This window comes from Myotis daubentonii, chromosome 1 (genome assembly GCF_963259705.1).
Source record: "Myotis daubentonii chromosome 1, mMyoDau2.1, whole genome shotgun sequence".
Taxonomy (NCBI): domain Eukaryota; kingdom Metazoa; phylum Chordata; class Mammalia; order Chiroptera; family Vespertilionidae; genus Myotis; species Myotis daubentonii.
The window spans coordinates 200,433,210-200,448,766 of NC_081840.1; the positions used below are offsets into that span (position 1 = coordinate 200,433,210).

Here is a 15,557-nt window from a genome sequence, read left to right on the forward strand (position 1 = left end):
TAAGGGAGAAGGAAATGAATAAGAAAAAAAAGATATAAAAATGGACAGCGGATAATCCCATCTCATTAATTCATGAACTCGCTTAACATATGACTTGCTCTAGCATTTACCCTATTATATAAAATCAATATAAAAAAGAAGTGTTATTGTTATTAGTGGTAGCAGGAGTAGTACTAGTACTATCACAAGAAGTCATGTCTCCTATGTCCAAGTCTAGATATTCTTTGAAAAACGAAATGGGGGCAAAATCATCTGCTTTGAAAAATGTAGGCTTTTATTGCCGAAAGCGTCAACTTTTCATACCGTAACGCCAATTGACAATTCAAAAGTGGTTTTTCTTATCTCTAGTCCCACCCCAGATTGGTGAGAAATCTTTGCTCTCTCCTGTGGACTCTTACAAATATGGCACCACCCAAACGTTGACATGCACGGTCTATGCAGTTCCTCCCCTGAGTCACATCCTCTGGTATTGGCAGCTGGAGGAGGAGTGCACCTACAACCCCAGGTGAGCAGAGCCACGCCCTCTTTCTTCCTGCCCTTGGCATTTCTTATAGCCCAGCTCCGCCATGACTCCAGCCTAAGCCGAGAAGGCTGTCTCTAATAAGAAAGCTGGCCCTCAGGTGGTGCTCTTAATCTCCATCCATCTTTCTCGGTCTTGGGTTTTAGCAGTCTTTCTGTGGGGTATCCTGCCTTGACATTAGCTAGCTTTTTCTCCATAGGTCAGCCCTGATGTATACCTCTCCAAATGCAGGCTCTTGGCTCACTTTGCTAATTGCCAGTCTTTGGTTTTTCTCCTTATTCCAATTAACTGGTGAATACCACTTCTCTCCTTATCCGGGAGAAGGTTCATCTCCAGGAAGTGCTGCTGGAGTCAGGGAGCATTAGACCTCGCTGCAGCCAGCCTCAGAGGCTCGGGCCCAGCTTATCAGGTTCTAACACAAGTCCAGACATCCTTAGGAAAAAAAAGCCACACACACAAAAAACCCCTACCACAACAGCCACCTACACCACCCTAAGCAGTTCACTTCCTGTTGTTGTTTTTGAGATGGCCACTACTAGATTCTGCCTCAGATGCTGACCATTTCCTACACAAAGGCCACAGTCCCACAGAGATTACTCTAAGAAGTCCAATGGTTTCTTAGTTTCCTTTGAACTAAATTAACTTGAATTGTCTTGTCGATCCAATTTATGAATGGAGGTTTGTTCCCAGAATAGCTGCTTCCCTCCTGTATCCTGAATGGATTTACCTGGAACCTCTTCCCTGGTTGCTGAGGCCTATTTTTAATTGGCATCAAGTCTTGTAACCAGGCAGGGTACATTGAAAGTTATTTCTAAGAACATAATAACCCAAGTCTGACTCCTTTCCTTACTATTGACGTGCATTAAAGAAAAATGTAATCATTATATGATCTGTTATCTCTCTTACAGTCAAGCTGTCTTAATGACAAATCCATACACCTGTAAAAAGTGGAGAAATGTGGAGGACTTCCAGGGAGGAAACAAAATTGAAGTAAACAAAAATCAGTTTGCCCAAATTGAAGGAAAAAACAAAGTGAGTTTGAAGTTCTTTAATTTGCAAATATGTCTCTCTCTTTTTTTTATGGAAGGCTGGCATGGAAGCAGGGTATAATAATATGTGAGGAATATTGGAGAATGATAATCAAATAAATCGGATGATAAAACACTAGCATATTAAGTCAGCTTGGAAACACCATTGACTTTTAGAAGCACCACTGACTTATTAATAGCTTAGAGTAAAATAAGACACAAATGCCATTACATCTAAGCATCTGTTATAAGGTGATTCTGGTTTTACAAGTATGAAAATGAGAAAATATGTTATATTAAAGCACAAGGTTCCCCAAGCCCATTTTGTGCACTGTGTGAGCTAAGCCAGCATAATATACTTGCATGCATTTGTGAGTGGCCAGTGTAGTAGAATGAATGCAGTAGGCAGGTCACAGTGGTTATGGGGTGGCTTAATTTTTTAGTCTGAATGCATGTGCATAAACAGAGCCTCCATTGTTTACGGCCTGGGATTTGTTTTTCTCACAGACTGTAAGTACCCTTGTCATCCAGTCGGCAAATGTGTCAGCTTTGTACAAATGTGAAGCGGTCAACAAAGCCGGGAGAGGAGAGAGGGTCATCTCCTTTCACGTGACCAGTAAGTGCTGCTCTCCAAGGGGTGGGCTGGATCTCCCGCCAGGTGGGTGCTAAGCTGTCTGAGACTCTGTAGCCCTTGCTATTCCTGGGAGTAGCATGGCGTTTAGGAAGAGGACTTGGACTGGTAACTGATGCTCTGGTTTATAAATTGAAATTGCTCAGGTACGTCCAACGTCACTGGAGAGATCATGGTTTCACACAGGCTTATAATCACAGGCCCTGCATCATATTTATGTCTCCGTCATCAGAGTCCAGCACAGTGCTCGGCTTGTTGGGGTTCAACCAATACTCGTGGGCTTGCTGCTGGCATGTTGACAAGGTTGGGTTTTCTGGAGGCAATTGTAATGACATAGGAACAGTGGCCTCTAAATGCTGCTGATTTTGTCTGTTCATCTGAGTTTTATGGCCAAGCTGTAGCTGATATTTGATAAATATTCGTAAAATTGTATTTACATTTCCAAATAACCTATTTTTGTAAAATAATATTATTTTGGACCTGACTTGTCCATTTTGGCTAGTCTCCTTGTATTACGTTGTGTGGGATTGCTAGAGCTTCACTTATCTTGGTGCTGTACAGCAGGTCTGAAGGCAACAGGAAGATCATAGGGGGCCTCCCCAATTGAATCATCATCTTCTAACCACGGGTTTTACATTTCAGAGGGCCCTGTAATCACTCTGAAGCCTGATACCCAGCCAACCGAGCAGGAGAACGTGTCTTTGTGGTGCAGCGCAGACAGAACTACATTTGAGAACCTGACATGGTACAAACTTGGCCCCCAGGCTCTGCCCACACCTATTTGCAAGAACTTGGATGCCCTTTGGAAAATGAATGCCACCATGTTTTCTAATGGCACAAGTGACATTTTGATCATGGAGTTCCAGAATGCATCCTTGCAGGACCAAGGAGACTACGTCTGCTTTGCTCAGGACAGGAAGACCAAGAAACGGCATTGCGTGGTCAGGCAGCTCACAGTCCTAGGTAAGGAGGCAACTCTGATCTTCTGGAGGCTGTTGAAATGCCTTAAATGTAGTGATTTGAGAAGCTGAGTGAAGACTCCTGCCCTCTAGGAACTTATAAAGTCAACTGGTGCATATTTATCTTATTTACTGAGTCCTTGAGGCAAAAAGACAAATAATGGTGAAGTGATGGGTTAAGAGGAGAAAATATCTTGGTTCTTTCCAACCCTAAAGGTGCAATATCTCACTAGTATCTGCTAGGGATTAGCCTGACCCAGGGAAACTTCTGCCATATTCTTGGGCACTCATTTATGTAAGATTTATGAAATTTCTAGTATGAGCTAGGAGGATGCCAGAAGGTCACAGTGGTGAACAGGTGGACAGGATGAGAACACAACCAACCACCCGGCAGCCATATACAGTGAGGGCTCTGTGTCTGTGAGGACAGGAATTGTTTTCTGTTTTACTTCTTGCTATGCTGCATTGAACATTGTGGCACATGCTAGGTTCTCAGCAAGGTACCTGCTACATGAACAGTGCAATGGTGGGGTCTTTTAGGATCTGTGAGAGCCTGTGAGAGTGGTGCTGCACTCAATGCCTATACCTCTGTGTCATCCATGTGGTCCTGAGTAGTTCAAGGTCCCTGAGATAATAATTTTGGTGAGCAGATAGCTTTGTGAATTCTCCATGAAGTTCCTCTCTAAATCTCATCTATCCTTAGGCCTTGCACAAATTCTGTGCAGCCATGGCTCTGTCTCTGCGGAGATCAGGCAAATTTGGCGAGTTTCTCTTCATGTCATCTCCCTCCATTTTCTCCTCTCTTTAGTGTCCCTTCCCAGATTCTAAGATGCATGTGTTCTGGTGTTTGTTGTGTGTATTTTTTAATTGTTAGAAAGAGCAACAACTTTCCACATAAACTAATCTATACCAATGTTTTAGAGGAATAATATCTCAGAGGCCTTGGCATATTTTAAGAGGTATCTTTAGACCAACATTAGGAGGTGTTTTGCTAGTGTTAAGTCTTAGGTGTCAAAAAAAGAGATGTTTTTTAGGTGAAATCATCCCAGGGCTCTTCAAAACACATAACACACCATATTTTCTGTTCACCTTGGTAACTGGTCTGGTTTTAAGCTATTGGAAGAATTTAGAAAGAGATGGGAAAGGGGTTCCTGGCCTTGCCACGCCCAGGAAATGGTGCTCACAATGAGCTGGTTTGCTTCCCTAAGGACTCCCACCTTGTTTCCCGAAACGTATTCTTAGAAACTGACTAGAGGTCAGGAAATTGGCTTAAACCCCAGTGTAGTTCACTGTTGAGGTAATCTCATTTTGCTAAATCTTGAAATAGATTCTTTCAGTGAGATTCCTTCCGATATTTAATTGGTTTGAATAAGATATTTCCATAGCGCTTTGGTGATTTATAGGAAAAGGGTAAATCTGAAGTTTTTCTGTATATGCAAACAAATACCCATGGGCTTACTTTTCTTTGAATCTTTGACTTTCCTTACGGTATTGGTGTTTTGTTTGTGTTTTAGTGGGAATAGCAATGGACCAGACTATTAGGTGCACCAGATTCTATTAGTTCACCTTTTTACTGAGTTATAAAGACTTGGGCAAGTTGTTTAACCCCCTGAATCACAGTTATTTCAGCTGTAAAATATAGCTAATACTCCTATCCTGCCCATCATAGGGCTGAGAGTAAACAACAGAAATGGTATAAATGAGTTTGTACCAAATAAATACAAGGCACTCTTTGTTTGTTGCATTATACTGAAGCTTTGCAATTTCCGAAAGAAGCATGGCAGAATTTTAGGGTGTCACCAGCTACTTTTCTGGGAGGGAAACCATGTCTGATCAGAGGAAAAATCCACAAAGGCAACAACCTTTATCCTGTGAAGTGATTACCAGCTTGAATCACTAATATGAATGTTCAAAGAGATGCAGTAACCTGTCTGAACAGTCCTGATTTATTGATTCATTTCACTTTACTCAGTGACCAATGGTATTGGTATCACCCTCTGTGTGTTTTCAGCTTAGTAAATCAACAGTGTATTGTTTACTAAGTTTAAATGGTAACACAGTTTACTGATACTCAAACCATTTCAAAAGTTGTACCTAAATGTTCTATTTTCTCTCTGTGTGCAAAGAGCGCATGGCACCCATGATGACAGCAAACCTGGAGAATCAGACGACAAGTATTGGTGAAACCATCGAAGTTTCCTGCCCAGTGTCTGGGAATCCCCCTCCACAGGTTTCCTGGTTTAAAGATAATGAGACGCTCGTGGAAGACTCAGGTGAATAGAACATGTCTATCTCTCCTTGGCTGCAGAATTTTCCTGGAGATATTGTCCAAAATCCATACTATGTTTAATAATTTGTTTGAGGTAGAAAAAGACAACAATCTAAGTGTCCATGGTCTGGCTCATTTCATAGACTCGGAATCACAGTATTCAGAGCCTTCTTGAATTCTTCTGGAAGCCAGGTGTGATGAGTCAGCAGTTGATGCTGTGGACTCTTTGGAGTTAGATAATAGCCAAGATAAAGGGCAGCATTTATATTTTAAATTTTTTTCCTGAAAAACTCCACTAGACCACATCATAAATAAAAGCCATACTTTTCTTCTTCTCTTAGGGATCGTACTGAAAGATGGGAACCGGAACCTAACTATCCGAAGGGTGAGGAAGGAGGATGAAGGCTTCTACACCTGCCAGGCATGCAATATTCTTGGATGTGCAAAAGTGGAGGCATTTTTCATAATAGAAGGTCAGTGGAACTTCATAGACACATCAGATGGTTTTAAAAAATTAGTTTATGTCTTATACTCATACACTTTGGGCGGGAAGATTATAGTTGATTTTTAAATATTCTTTGTACTCTGTAAATTTTCTATTATAAGTATTTATTATTTTAATCAGGCAACATAATTACTGTTATTTTCATTTTGTTTGTATCACATTTCTGTCCCTTCAATTCTCACGGTGGAAAAATTCTTAGCCAGGCAGGTAGAATATCCACCTTTCCCTGATTCTTTTTTTATTTGAATGGCTCAGTGAAACTGTTATGAAATTATACTTCTATATTTATTGAGAAAATCATTAGAATTACTGCCTAGTCATGAAAATAAATGCTATCCAAATAGTCACAAATATGTTCATAGTTTTCATTGGACTAAAAGCAATTAAGATTCATTTGTGAACAATAGACCATTGCTTTTCTGAAATGAAACATTTGGGGTTCTTATCTGAACTTGAAAGGAAACTTGTCTGTGTATGCAGGAATGATGTGAAATCTGGCATTTTCTCAGATGGGAAAGGTAATTTGTGCAGACTATTTTATCTTCAGGAGTGTATTCCTCTTTTTTTTGTTAATAACCATCAGAGGGACAATGAAAGCATATTATGCGGGTGAAGGAATGGTATGCAAGGGGGAGAAAAAAGGGTGGTGACAGGTGGAGGAACTGATGGATTTTTATGAACTCATCCTACCTTGTCTCTCAAAGTCCAAATTATAGTCCCTTTAATCTATCAAATCTCTGTTGCCAAGTATTGCATCTCAGTACCTTGACTTGTTTTCAAATCTCTAGGCTTAATACCGTTTCATAAATTGCACTTGCAAGTAAAGATTTCAAGTGCGTGAAATAGAGATTTCAAGTGACATGGTGGTTTTGTCACCTTCTGAGTGCTTCATGTTTGGGGGAAATTCTAATGGAGACGTCCATTTCTATCCTTTGCTCTGCCTCACCTCGGTTGCTGTTTGTGGTTGGTTACCAATAGCTAAGTAGGTAACATTGGCACAGGGATTAGATTTACTTCTCACCCAAGGAAAATACTAAGAAAGGAAGAGATAAACATTTAATTTTCCCGCTAAATTCCCAAATGTTATTATGGGAATATTAATACACAAACTTATATTGACAATTGAATCTTTGAACTTTTTACCATGTATAAATGAGCTTTTAAATCTCTAAGTTTAAATAGAGAATTACTTGAGGACATCCACCAGGGAAACATAATCTACTCCCAAGCATCCTTGGTGCTCACCTCTCAACTGGTAACTCTTACTTTGCTAACTAATTAATTACTTGTCTTTCTGCCTTCTTGAGGCTGCCTGGGCCACTCACAGCTTGTGGCGGGTTTGATGCCAGCTGCCCTCATCCACTGGGGCTTGAAGTGATAATTGCTTCCTTATCACCTCTTTGCTAATCACTCTTAGCAGAAAGCATCCTCTGGGCTCAATTTCTCCCACTCAGAGCTGTCCTCGGGAGCGATGGGCTTCTGCAGCTTTCCTTGTCCACCGTTAGTTTTTTCTCTTCTCCTTCCTTTCCTGAGAGCTTTCTTTAAATATCTATTTTTTTTTAATTTTTTAGTTACAGTTTACATACAATATTGTATTAGTTTCAGATGTAGAGCACAGTGATTAGACATTGATATAACTTATAAAGTGACACCATTCCTTGTTATTACAACGTTATTGACTATATTCCCTAAGCTGTTCTTTACATCCTGTGACTGCTTTTATAACTGACAATTTGTATGTCTTAATCTTTTCTCCCTTTTTACCCATTTTCACCAACCTCCTCCCATCTGGCAAACATCAAAATGTTCTCTATGGGTTTGTTTCTGTTTTGTTTGTTCGTTGTTAGCCCTCAAAACTATACAGATCAAAACATAGATTATCAGAGTAAAACCAGACATTTACTTTCCTCCATTAGAAGCACTTTTCTTCTCTATAGAACATGATCTTTTTTTTTTCCATCAAAGTCTTCTCTTCTTTCAAACACTTTCTATGGCTGTCTTTGAAGACATTGCTATTTCTACCCTTAATTACTTTAGAATTTTATTGTTGGAAGTTTTCATGAGCAAAGTTTAACAAACTTTAAATTATCCATTAATAATAGGATAAACTCCGTCCAAGTTAGAGATGTGTGACTTTTTATTCAGGATTTTTCCATGTTGGTAAGCTTGAGATCTTGCTTTAGTGTTGAGCTTTGTCATCTTATATCAAAATATATGAGTTTCCAACTGTTGATGCTCATTCAATTATGTCTTTCCAGGTGCCCAGGAAAAGACCAATTTGGAAGTCATTATTCTAGTAGGCACTGCTGTGATTGCCATGTTCTTCTGGCTACTTCTTGTCATTGTTCTACGGACTGTTAAGCGGGTAACAAAATAGTTTCTCTTCCATCCCATGCATGTTGGTTTTCATGATTAATGAAAGCTGACTAGGGCTCTCCGAGTTGCTTCTTCCCATTGCTTTGGCTAATGGGCACAGTTTATTTCAATACAATAATATCTTGCCCTCTTTCTTTTGGCTGAACCACTGGGCTTTAATTGATAGAAACCACTAGAGGAGAAAAGGGCTTGGACTGTCTAGTGTAATTAAAATTTAATAACTTAATTCTGAGCTTATTTGGGAGTTGAGGGGACACTGGAAACAGGATTATAATAGGACTACTCTCAAACTCCATGAGTGTTATTTAAAAACTAGACATCAGGAATGGGGCTTCTATCAAAACAATAACAAGCACACTAAACAACAGCCAAACAGAGTGTGTGTGACTTAAAGGAGTAATGATTTCCAGGCCAATGGAGGGGAACTGAAGACAGGCTATTTGTCCATCGTCATGGATCCAGATGAACTCCCCTTGGATGAACACTGTGAACGCCTGCCTTATGATGCCAGCAAATGGGAATTCCCCAGAGACCGGCTGAAACTAGGTATGCTTTCAAGTTATATTAATTTAATACTGGATTTATTAAGCCATCTCATCTTTCTTTAGGATGGTGACAAATCTAGTCTTTGCAAATGTTGGATTCTAATTCAGAAATATTCATTTCATTGCTTGAATTTGAATAATTACCCTTTTAGTCACTTAGAAGTAGGGTCCCTCCCTTATAATCATCTAAAGCAGGACATTTAGAGAGTGAAGGGGGTAAATACTGAATAATTAAGCAGGACAAGGAGTAAACTGGACTGTTCATGTTAAACTGGAATGTATGGTCACTGTACCTAGTTGGAATCTCTGCATATCACTTGAGTGGTGTAATAGCCCAGATCTGTTTTATTGTTGCTGTCACTGTTGACTGTAGGTAAGCCTCTTGGACGTGGTGCCTTTGGCCAAGTGATTGAAGCAGATGCCTTTGGAATCGACAAGACAGCAACTTGCAAGACAGTGGCCGTCAAAATGTTGAAAGGTAAAAGCAAAATTATATGGTGATGAAACCCTCTATCTGTTTCTTCTGGTCTTTACACATGATGGAAAGGCTTGTATCAGTGACTCTGTGGTTAGGTGGACCCACTAGCCAAGCATGCAGTCAACTTATATACCTTTGTGAAAATTGGAAATAAAGTTCTCCTTTTATAGCTTCATGCCAGGGTACATGGCCAGGGAGGCAAAGTTAGGGATGAGTTTCAGCAACAACCCCTCCCTACCTTGCCTGGGAGTCCTTGTGCAAGACACAGCTTGCACAACTGTAATGAGTGAATGACCTGGCTGGGGGTGGGGGGGTGGGGGGTGGGGGGAGCATTGGGAAACACCTTGGTTACATAAAAATTGTTTCTTACTTTATTATGGTGCTTTAGTAAAATAATTATAGACCATCAGAACATGAAAATAAATTTGATATAATAAATAAAAATTCTATAGTAGAGTACAAAACCAGCATGCTCCCTAGAATTATAATATGTTAAATATTTCACATATAAAAGATAATATAAAAAATAAGGATGGTGTGCTAGGATAAAAGGATTATGGGTGATATTTAAAAATTTAACAACTTTGTGAATAATTGTTAATCCTAATAGTAATGGAAGTCTGGTCTTGCTATTTTAATTTGGGGAGGTGATGCATGCAAAACCCTTTGCTCCAGTTGTGATGTGCTTTCATTGATGGAGATGATGCTACCTACCCTCTGTCAATAGGTCTTGATGGCATTTCAAAGCCATCTCTCTCCTTTTGCCTGTTCTCTCTCGTGGCCAAAGGGATATGTAATTTTGAGGTGGCTTATCAGGACCTGAGGTATGGACCATGTCTGTGAATTACAGGGAAGTGTACCGGTTGGTGCTGGATCAAACTTACAGTCTTAGCCTCATCAGCTTCGTGTGCCAACTGGCCTTGCCAGCTGGCCCTTGTTAAGTTTCCTGCTCAGCAAAGATTGGCGGGAACTTCAGCATGGCCCCGAACACATGAGGATATTTAATCCATGGTATTGCTTCCTTACGAGGAAGCACGAAATAATCAGGCCCCAAGAAGCATAGTAAACCTGGTAAATGAAAATCCAATTTTACAAAAGAATAAAATCTGGGCACAATTCCATTTGCAGATGTATTTTCCACTTTGCAAAAGAGTCCACAGTGGGTTCCTTTAAATATCAAACATTCTGAGTGCACGTAAAGGAAGATTTTGATTTGGAATTAGAAAATGTAATTTATACTTGACTTCCAGGGGAATGCACTAGTTTGCAAATAGGGCTACAGTTGTATCATCGCGGGAGGGAAAGTGGCAGAGCTTCATCAGTCTTCCCAAGGCAGTGGCCACACTCCTGATTTCCCTCTTCCCCCTGTATTTGTAGAGGGAGCAACACACAGTGAACACCGAGCCCTCATGTCTGAACTCAAGATCCTCATTCATATTGGCCATCATCTCAATGTGGTCAATCTTCTAGGCGCCTGTACCAAGCCAGGAGGTGAGTCTCTGTGGATGGTTCTGGTTGCCCGATTTGGGCATATTCATCTCTGCTGGTCTTTGAGGGAAACTCTTGTGGCCTTGATTTCCTTAATTTAGGATACTTTGCGAGATTTTCAGATACATATAAATATATTTCATGGAGGTTAAGTGGGCACTATAAATAATTCTGGATCTTCCTATGAATTAAAAAATGTCACATCACTATAATGCAATTTGCCACTTGTGCAATAGGTGTTCAGATAAGAAAAATAAACTTCCCCCCAGAATTAAAAACAAAGGACCTTAACAGTAGTTTCTCCTAAAATGGAGGCATCTTAGGTGATTGTATAGAAAAGCAAGCGGGTGGGTTTTTATTTTTTATTTTAGTCTATCTTGTGGAATTGCCTTTTGGAAAAAGCAAAGCTACAATATAAGGGGATTATGACCAGCTGATTCCTATCATCCTATCCCCAGTGAAAGGTTGTAGCATTTCTCTGGTATTTTCTGATTCAAAAATATATTAAACACTTCATGAGAAATATTTTCCTTTCTTGACATTCTGTGCTGTCCACAGGCCCACTTATGGTGATTGTGGAATTCTGCAAGTTTGGGAACCTATCAACTTACTTAAGGAGCAAGAGAAATGAATTTGTCCCCTACAAGGTATGTCATTTCCTAACTCAACTCTGGCTACATTGTAAAATGGAGGGCAATTCAGAGCGGTACAGATTCAATTTTTTGTTAAAATTCTGTGAAAAACTTGTGAAGAATCTTCTTGAATTACCTCTTGCGTGTTGTAACCTCCTCTTTCACCTTCTGGGGCCTGTAATCTTCTCATGTTTTATTTTTGTGACTTTAATCTACTGACCCATTATAGATGGGGCCTGAGGAAGGGGGAAGGTGGGCGTAGTTATGGATAGGGACAGCTCTGGATTAGTCTCTCTCTCCCCTATTTGACCCTGGTGAGTGGAAATCGCTCTGTAAAGAGCAATCTAATATTAGAAGTGTGTCTGAGTGAAACTTGAAATAAGGCATTTAGCTCTGTGAGCTAAAAAAAAAAAAAAAAGGAGCTAGACTTTGTGGAAGAAAATCTATTATGTAGAACACTTGTCTAAAATTTTCATAATCTTGACATTGATGTCATTCTGGTCTGCTTTTTAATAGTTACAATTGTTTCCAAAGCTTACTACATTTTGGAGATCCATTTTGTAGTCAAGGAGTTTGTTCACGTGTTTTTTTGGTGTTTTTTTTTTATTTTTACAGACCAAGGGGACACGATTCCGTCCAGGAAAAGAATACGTTGGGGAAATAACCATGGACCCTAAACGCCGCTTGGACAGTATCACCAGCAGCCAGAGCTCAGCCAGCTCTGGATTTGTCGAGGAGAAATCCCTCAGTGATGTGGAGGAGGAGGAAGGTACCCGCCATTGCTTTCTCCACACTTCACTCATGCTCTTGTAGGAACAGACAAGGTGACAGGGTGTAACGAGAGATTTTGCCAAGGGAAAAGTCCAACACTACCCAGTATTTGAATTTCTAGACTGGCTCCATTTAGTCTCGGAAAGGTGAAGTGTGGAAGTCTAAATAAGCAGCAGGTTAGGCTGTAAAACAAAGCCTGGCTAGCCTGAGAAATCTCAAACCCCAGGAGAACTGAGCTGTGGGTAACTGTCAAACCAGTGCTCTTAAAATATTGGCAGGAGAGACTCAGAGCTGTGTTCTAGAAGGGCCAAGGAGGCTCTCTGGTGGCTGATGAGCCTCCCTGTTGCCCAAAGCAGTTCAGCCCCACACTGATTACGTCACCAGCACAGTGGAAGTTCAGGTAGTTATACCCAACCTTCTCCTAGGCAGTGTAGGGGCCATCTGTTGTTTCTACACCACCCTACCTGGCTTGTCAATGCTTCCTTTCATCCACACTTCCTCAGAGGAGTCTTGGTAAATACACCTTTCTTCACCCAGTTATGCTTCCTAGGATAACGTAGGGCTCTTTTTGAGTGGTGCTGTGTTCCCAGACAAACTTCCAGGATTTCTTCTGACTCCAGCATACACCATATATCTGCTTCCCTCAGAAGGAGCAGAGGGAGCTCCATGGATATAGAGATAGGGCTTCCCAACATCTGCCTCCTCTTGAGGCATGAGCTCTAAGTAATCTAATCATGAAATAGTGGGAGACACTCACTATTTCCCTTGACCTGAGGCCATGGGTAGTACTGAAATCCAACTTCTTTCCCTTAGTAGCCTGGCAGGCATTGTGAGGCAGTGAGGCTGGAAGGTGGTCTAGAAGAGTATGGGACGATTGTCTAGACCTCACGTAACCGGACCCACCCTGAGTGGAGCCATCTCTGCCCTATCCTTCTCTCTCACAACATGGTAGCCAGTGAGCTGGAAACCCAAGGGATTGAGGTAGTAAGTTGGAGTAGAAGGAGTGTAGGATTTTCCCTCCATTTCTTCATTTGGAAAATGAAGGGTTTTCACTAATTATTCACAGAGAGTTCTCTGGGTCTAAGTGTAAAAAGTCATTTGAAAAAATGGTTTGAAGCCCTTTTGATACTTACAAGGTTATTACAGTTGACTTTTCATTTACTTTGGTAATTGTCTCCAGGAAAGTAGCCATGTCTTATCTTATCTGATGAAAGTTAAGAGATGTTGAAACACCCATTAATGTCTTAGTGTTTATTTGTACCAGTTGCACGGATGTAAATACCACCAATTTACGTAAATTTGTCATTTCTCTTCACGTTCGTATTATCTTTCATTCATATCCTTGAAGGAAGAAAGCATCCTTGTAGGCCAGGTTTATTGTGTTTACAGCACTTTCTCATATTGAAAGTGAGAGAAGTAAATATATTTCTGGTATTTTTAGTTATCCGTTGTAGATTATAATTTGACCTTTGTTCTTTGTCCCAGGACAAAGCCTGGAGAGAAAAGATTCAGTGACCCTGAATATTGTTGTTTTATTTTTAGAGTTCTTGATATGAAACTATTGTTTACCCCTCTGGGTACATGAAAAAAACAACAGTTTAGAACAGTACATTTGAAAAAGTCCTCTTTCACCCTGTTATCTGCACCAATTTCACCTCTATTCTGTCTCCTGGATTTGCTGGTTCAATTTGGCTGAAATGGAAAAACTGTTTTTGCTAAGGGGTATGATGAAGGGTAATAATACTGGTGTTCAGCAAATTTACAGAAGATAGGGGCATTTCCTTTCTTCTTGTATTTCCCGAAATTTAACTCCCAAGTTATAAAATGAAGATTATTACTCTAACAAACTTATAAACAAATAGCTTCTGGTGGAAATACTGATCTCTGTCTCCTGCACCTTCTGGCAGTTTCTGAAGATCTGTACAAGAACTTCCTGACCTTGGAGCACCTCATCTGTTACAGCTTCCAGGTGGCTAAGGGCATGGAGTTTTTGGCATCTCGGAAGGTAAGGTGTTCAAGGGGAAACAGTGCCTCTTCAGTTCATAGATTTGGAAATCAGACCTCCAGTGCCAGGCTTTGGTGTTTGTTCGGGACTGTAATTCATTCACTACTCCTGGGATCATTAAGAGACTCTATTGCAGAGGCCCCTTTTTCTGCTTTTTAAGGGGATATAGAGATTTCACGAAATTAATTTATGTGATTTTTGAGCCTCTGATTATTGAGCATCTCCAAAGGGCAAGCAGTCTTCTAAGCACTAAGGATACTGTCTGAGCAAGCAGGCAAAACTTCCTAGCTTCATGGAGTTTGCATTCTCCCGGGTTGAGCAAACACTAAATATCAACAGGTAAAATACATAGCAGGTCTGATGGGAGTAAGTGCCGTGGGGAAGAATAAGCAGAGAAGGTTATGGAGTGTGCAGGAGTGGCATACTGTGTGCACATGCTCCTATGTTTGTGTACGCCAATTTCAAACAAAGTGGCCAAGGAAGGCTTTATAAGTATATGACACGTGAGCAATGACCTGGAAGAGGTGAGGGACTGAGCCTTGCAGATATGTTTATTTTTAATTTATTTTACATTCATCACCATCCATCAAGAAGTATTTGTTAGTGGTATAATTAGAAACCAGGAAGGACAGGCTTCAGATGAGAGAGATTAAAAGAGCTAAAATTAGAAAAGTAGGCCAAACAAAGGCTGAGGTGGGACGTGACAAGTTACAAATATTCCAAAAGTTGTAAACACCAAGGAGGGAGCAAGGTTGGCTGAAGTCACCTCTCTGGCAAAAGGTACAATGGCTGGTTTGACATTAAAAAAAAAAAAATCAAATTAAGTGTCAAGAAAAATTGTTGGTTGGCAAAATGCATTTGCTGCTGCAGCCTCCTGGGGGAAGAAAGACGAAGTTTTGGGGTTTTTTGGTTTGTTTACTTGCTTTTTGTTTTTTCTAAATTAGAGTAAACTTCCTAATCCACTTATTTTTCTGAAATGTAAAGGTCATGACAGCTTTCGGAGCTTCAGGATCTCAGCTATGTCTGCGGGGAGCTCTTGTCTTCCCTCCCACAGGGAAGGCAGAGGAGTGGGATCTTACAGGATTTTCCCAAAGACGAAGGCCCTTTGCCCTTCTGATTTTTTAAAATTACCTTTTTGAAGGCCAGAGCCTGCCATTTAGTCAGGGCTCCTTTCAGGGACTGGGCAGGGAATGGGGAGGAGGGAGGTCCCTTAGCTTCCCTTGCATCTACCCAGTGATTCATTGAATATCATTGGTTGTTGGGCTGAAAAAGGAAGCTCTTAGGTTGGAAAGAAAGTAGGGAGGGTTGTCTGTTTTTTGGAATCTCCTGTTGCTCAGGCATCCAGACGAT

The 15,557-nt window shown here is 40.6% G+C and overlaps 1 protein-coding gene across 4 annotated transcripts in view; it reads left to right on the plus strand.

Annotated features, from left to right (window-relative positions):
• The window catches only part of KDR (kinase insert domain receptor), a 40,815-nt gene that overhangs the window by 14,336 nt on the left and 10,922 nt on the right, over positions 1-15,557 (plus strand). For all 4 annotated transcript variants that reach the window (XM_059670994.1, XM_059670977.1, XM_059670969.1 and 1 more), the window contains exons 10-22: positions 349-505; positions 1,429-1,552; positions 2,056-2,164; positions 2,822-3,142; positions 5,265-5,411; positions 5,749-5,880; positions 8,171-8,277; positions 8,699-8,834; positions 9,207-9,311; positions 10,689-10,802; positions 11,358-11,446; positions 12,047-12,200; positions 14,110-14,207. In XM_059670994.1, coding sequence (XP_059526977.1) covers positions 349-505; positions 1,429-1,552; positions 2,056-2,164; positions 2,822-3,142; positions 5,265-5,411; positions 5,749-5,880; positions 8,171-8,277; positions 8,699-8,834; positions 9,207-9,311; positions 10,689-10,802; positions 11,358-11,446; positions 12,047-12,200; positions 14,110-14,207 — 1,793 coding nt within the window. The remainder of the gene's footprint in view (positions 1-348; positions 506-1,428; positions 1,553-2,055; positions 2,165-2,821; positions 3,143-5,264; positions 5,412-5,748; positions 5,881-8,170; positions 8,278-8,698; positions 8,835-9,206; positions 9,312-10,688; positions 10,803-11,357; positions 11,447-12,046; positions 12,201-14,109; positions 14,208-15,557) is intronic.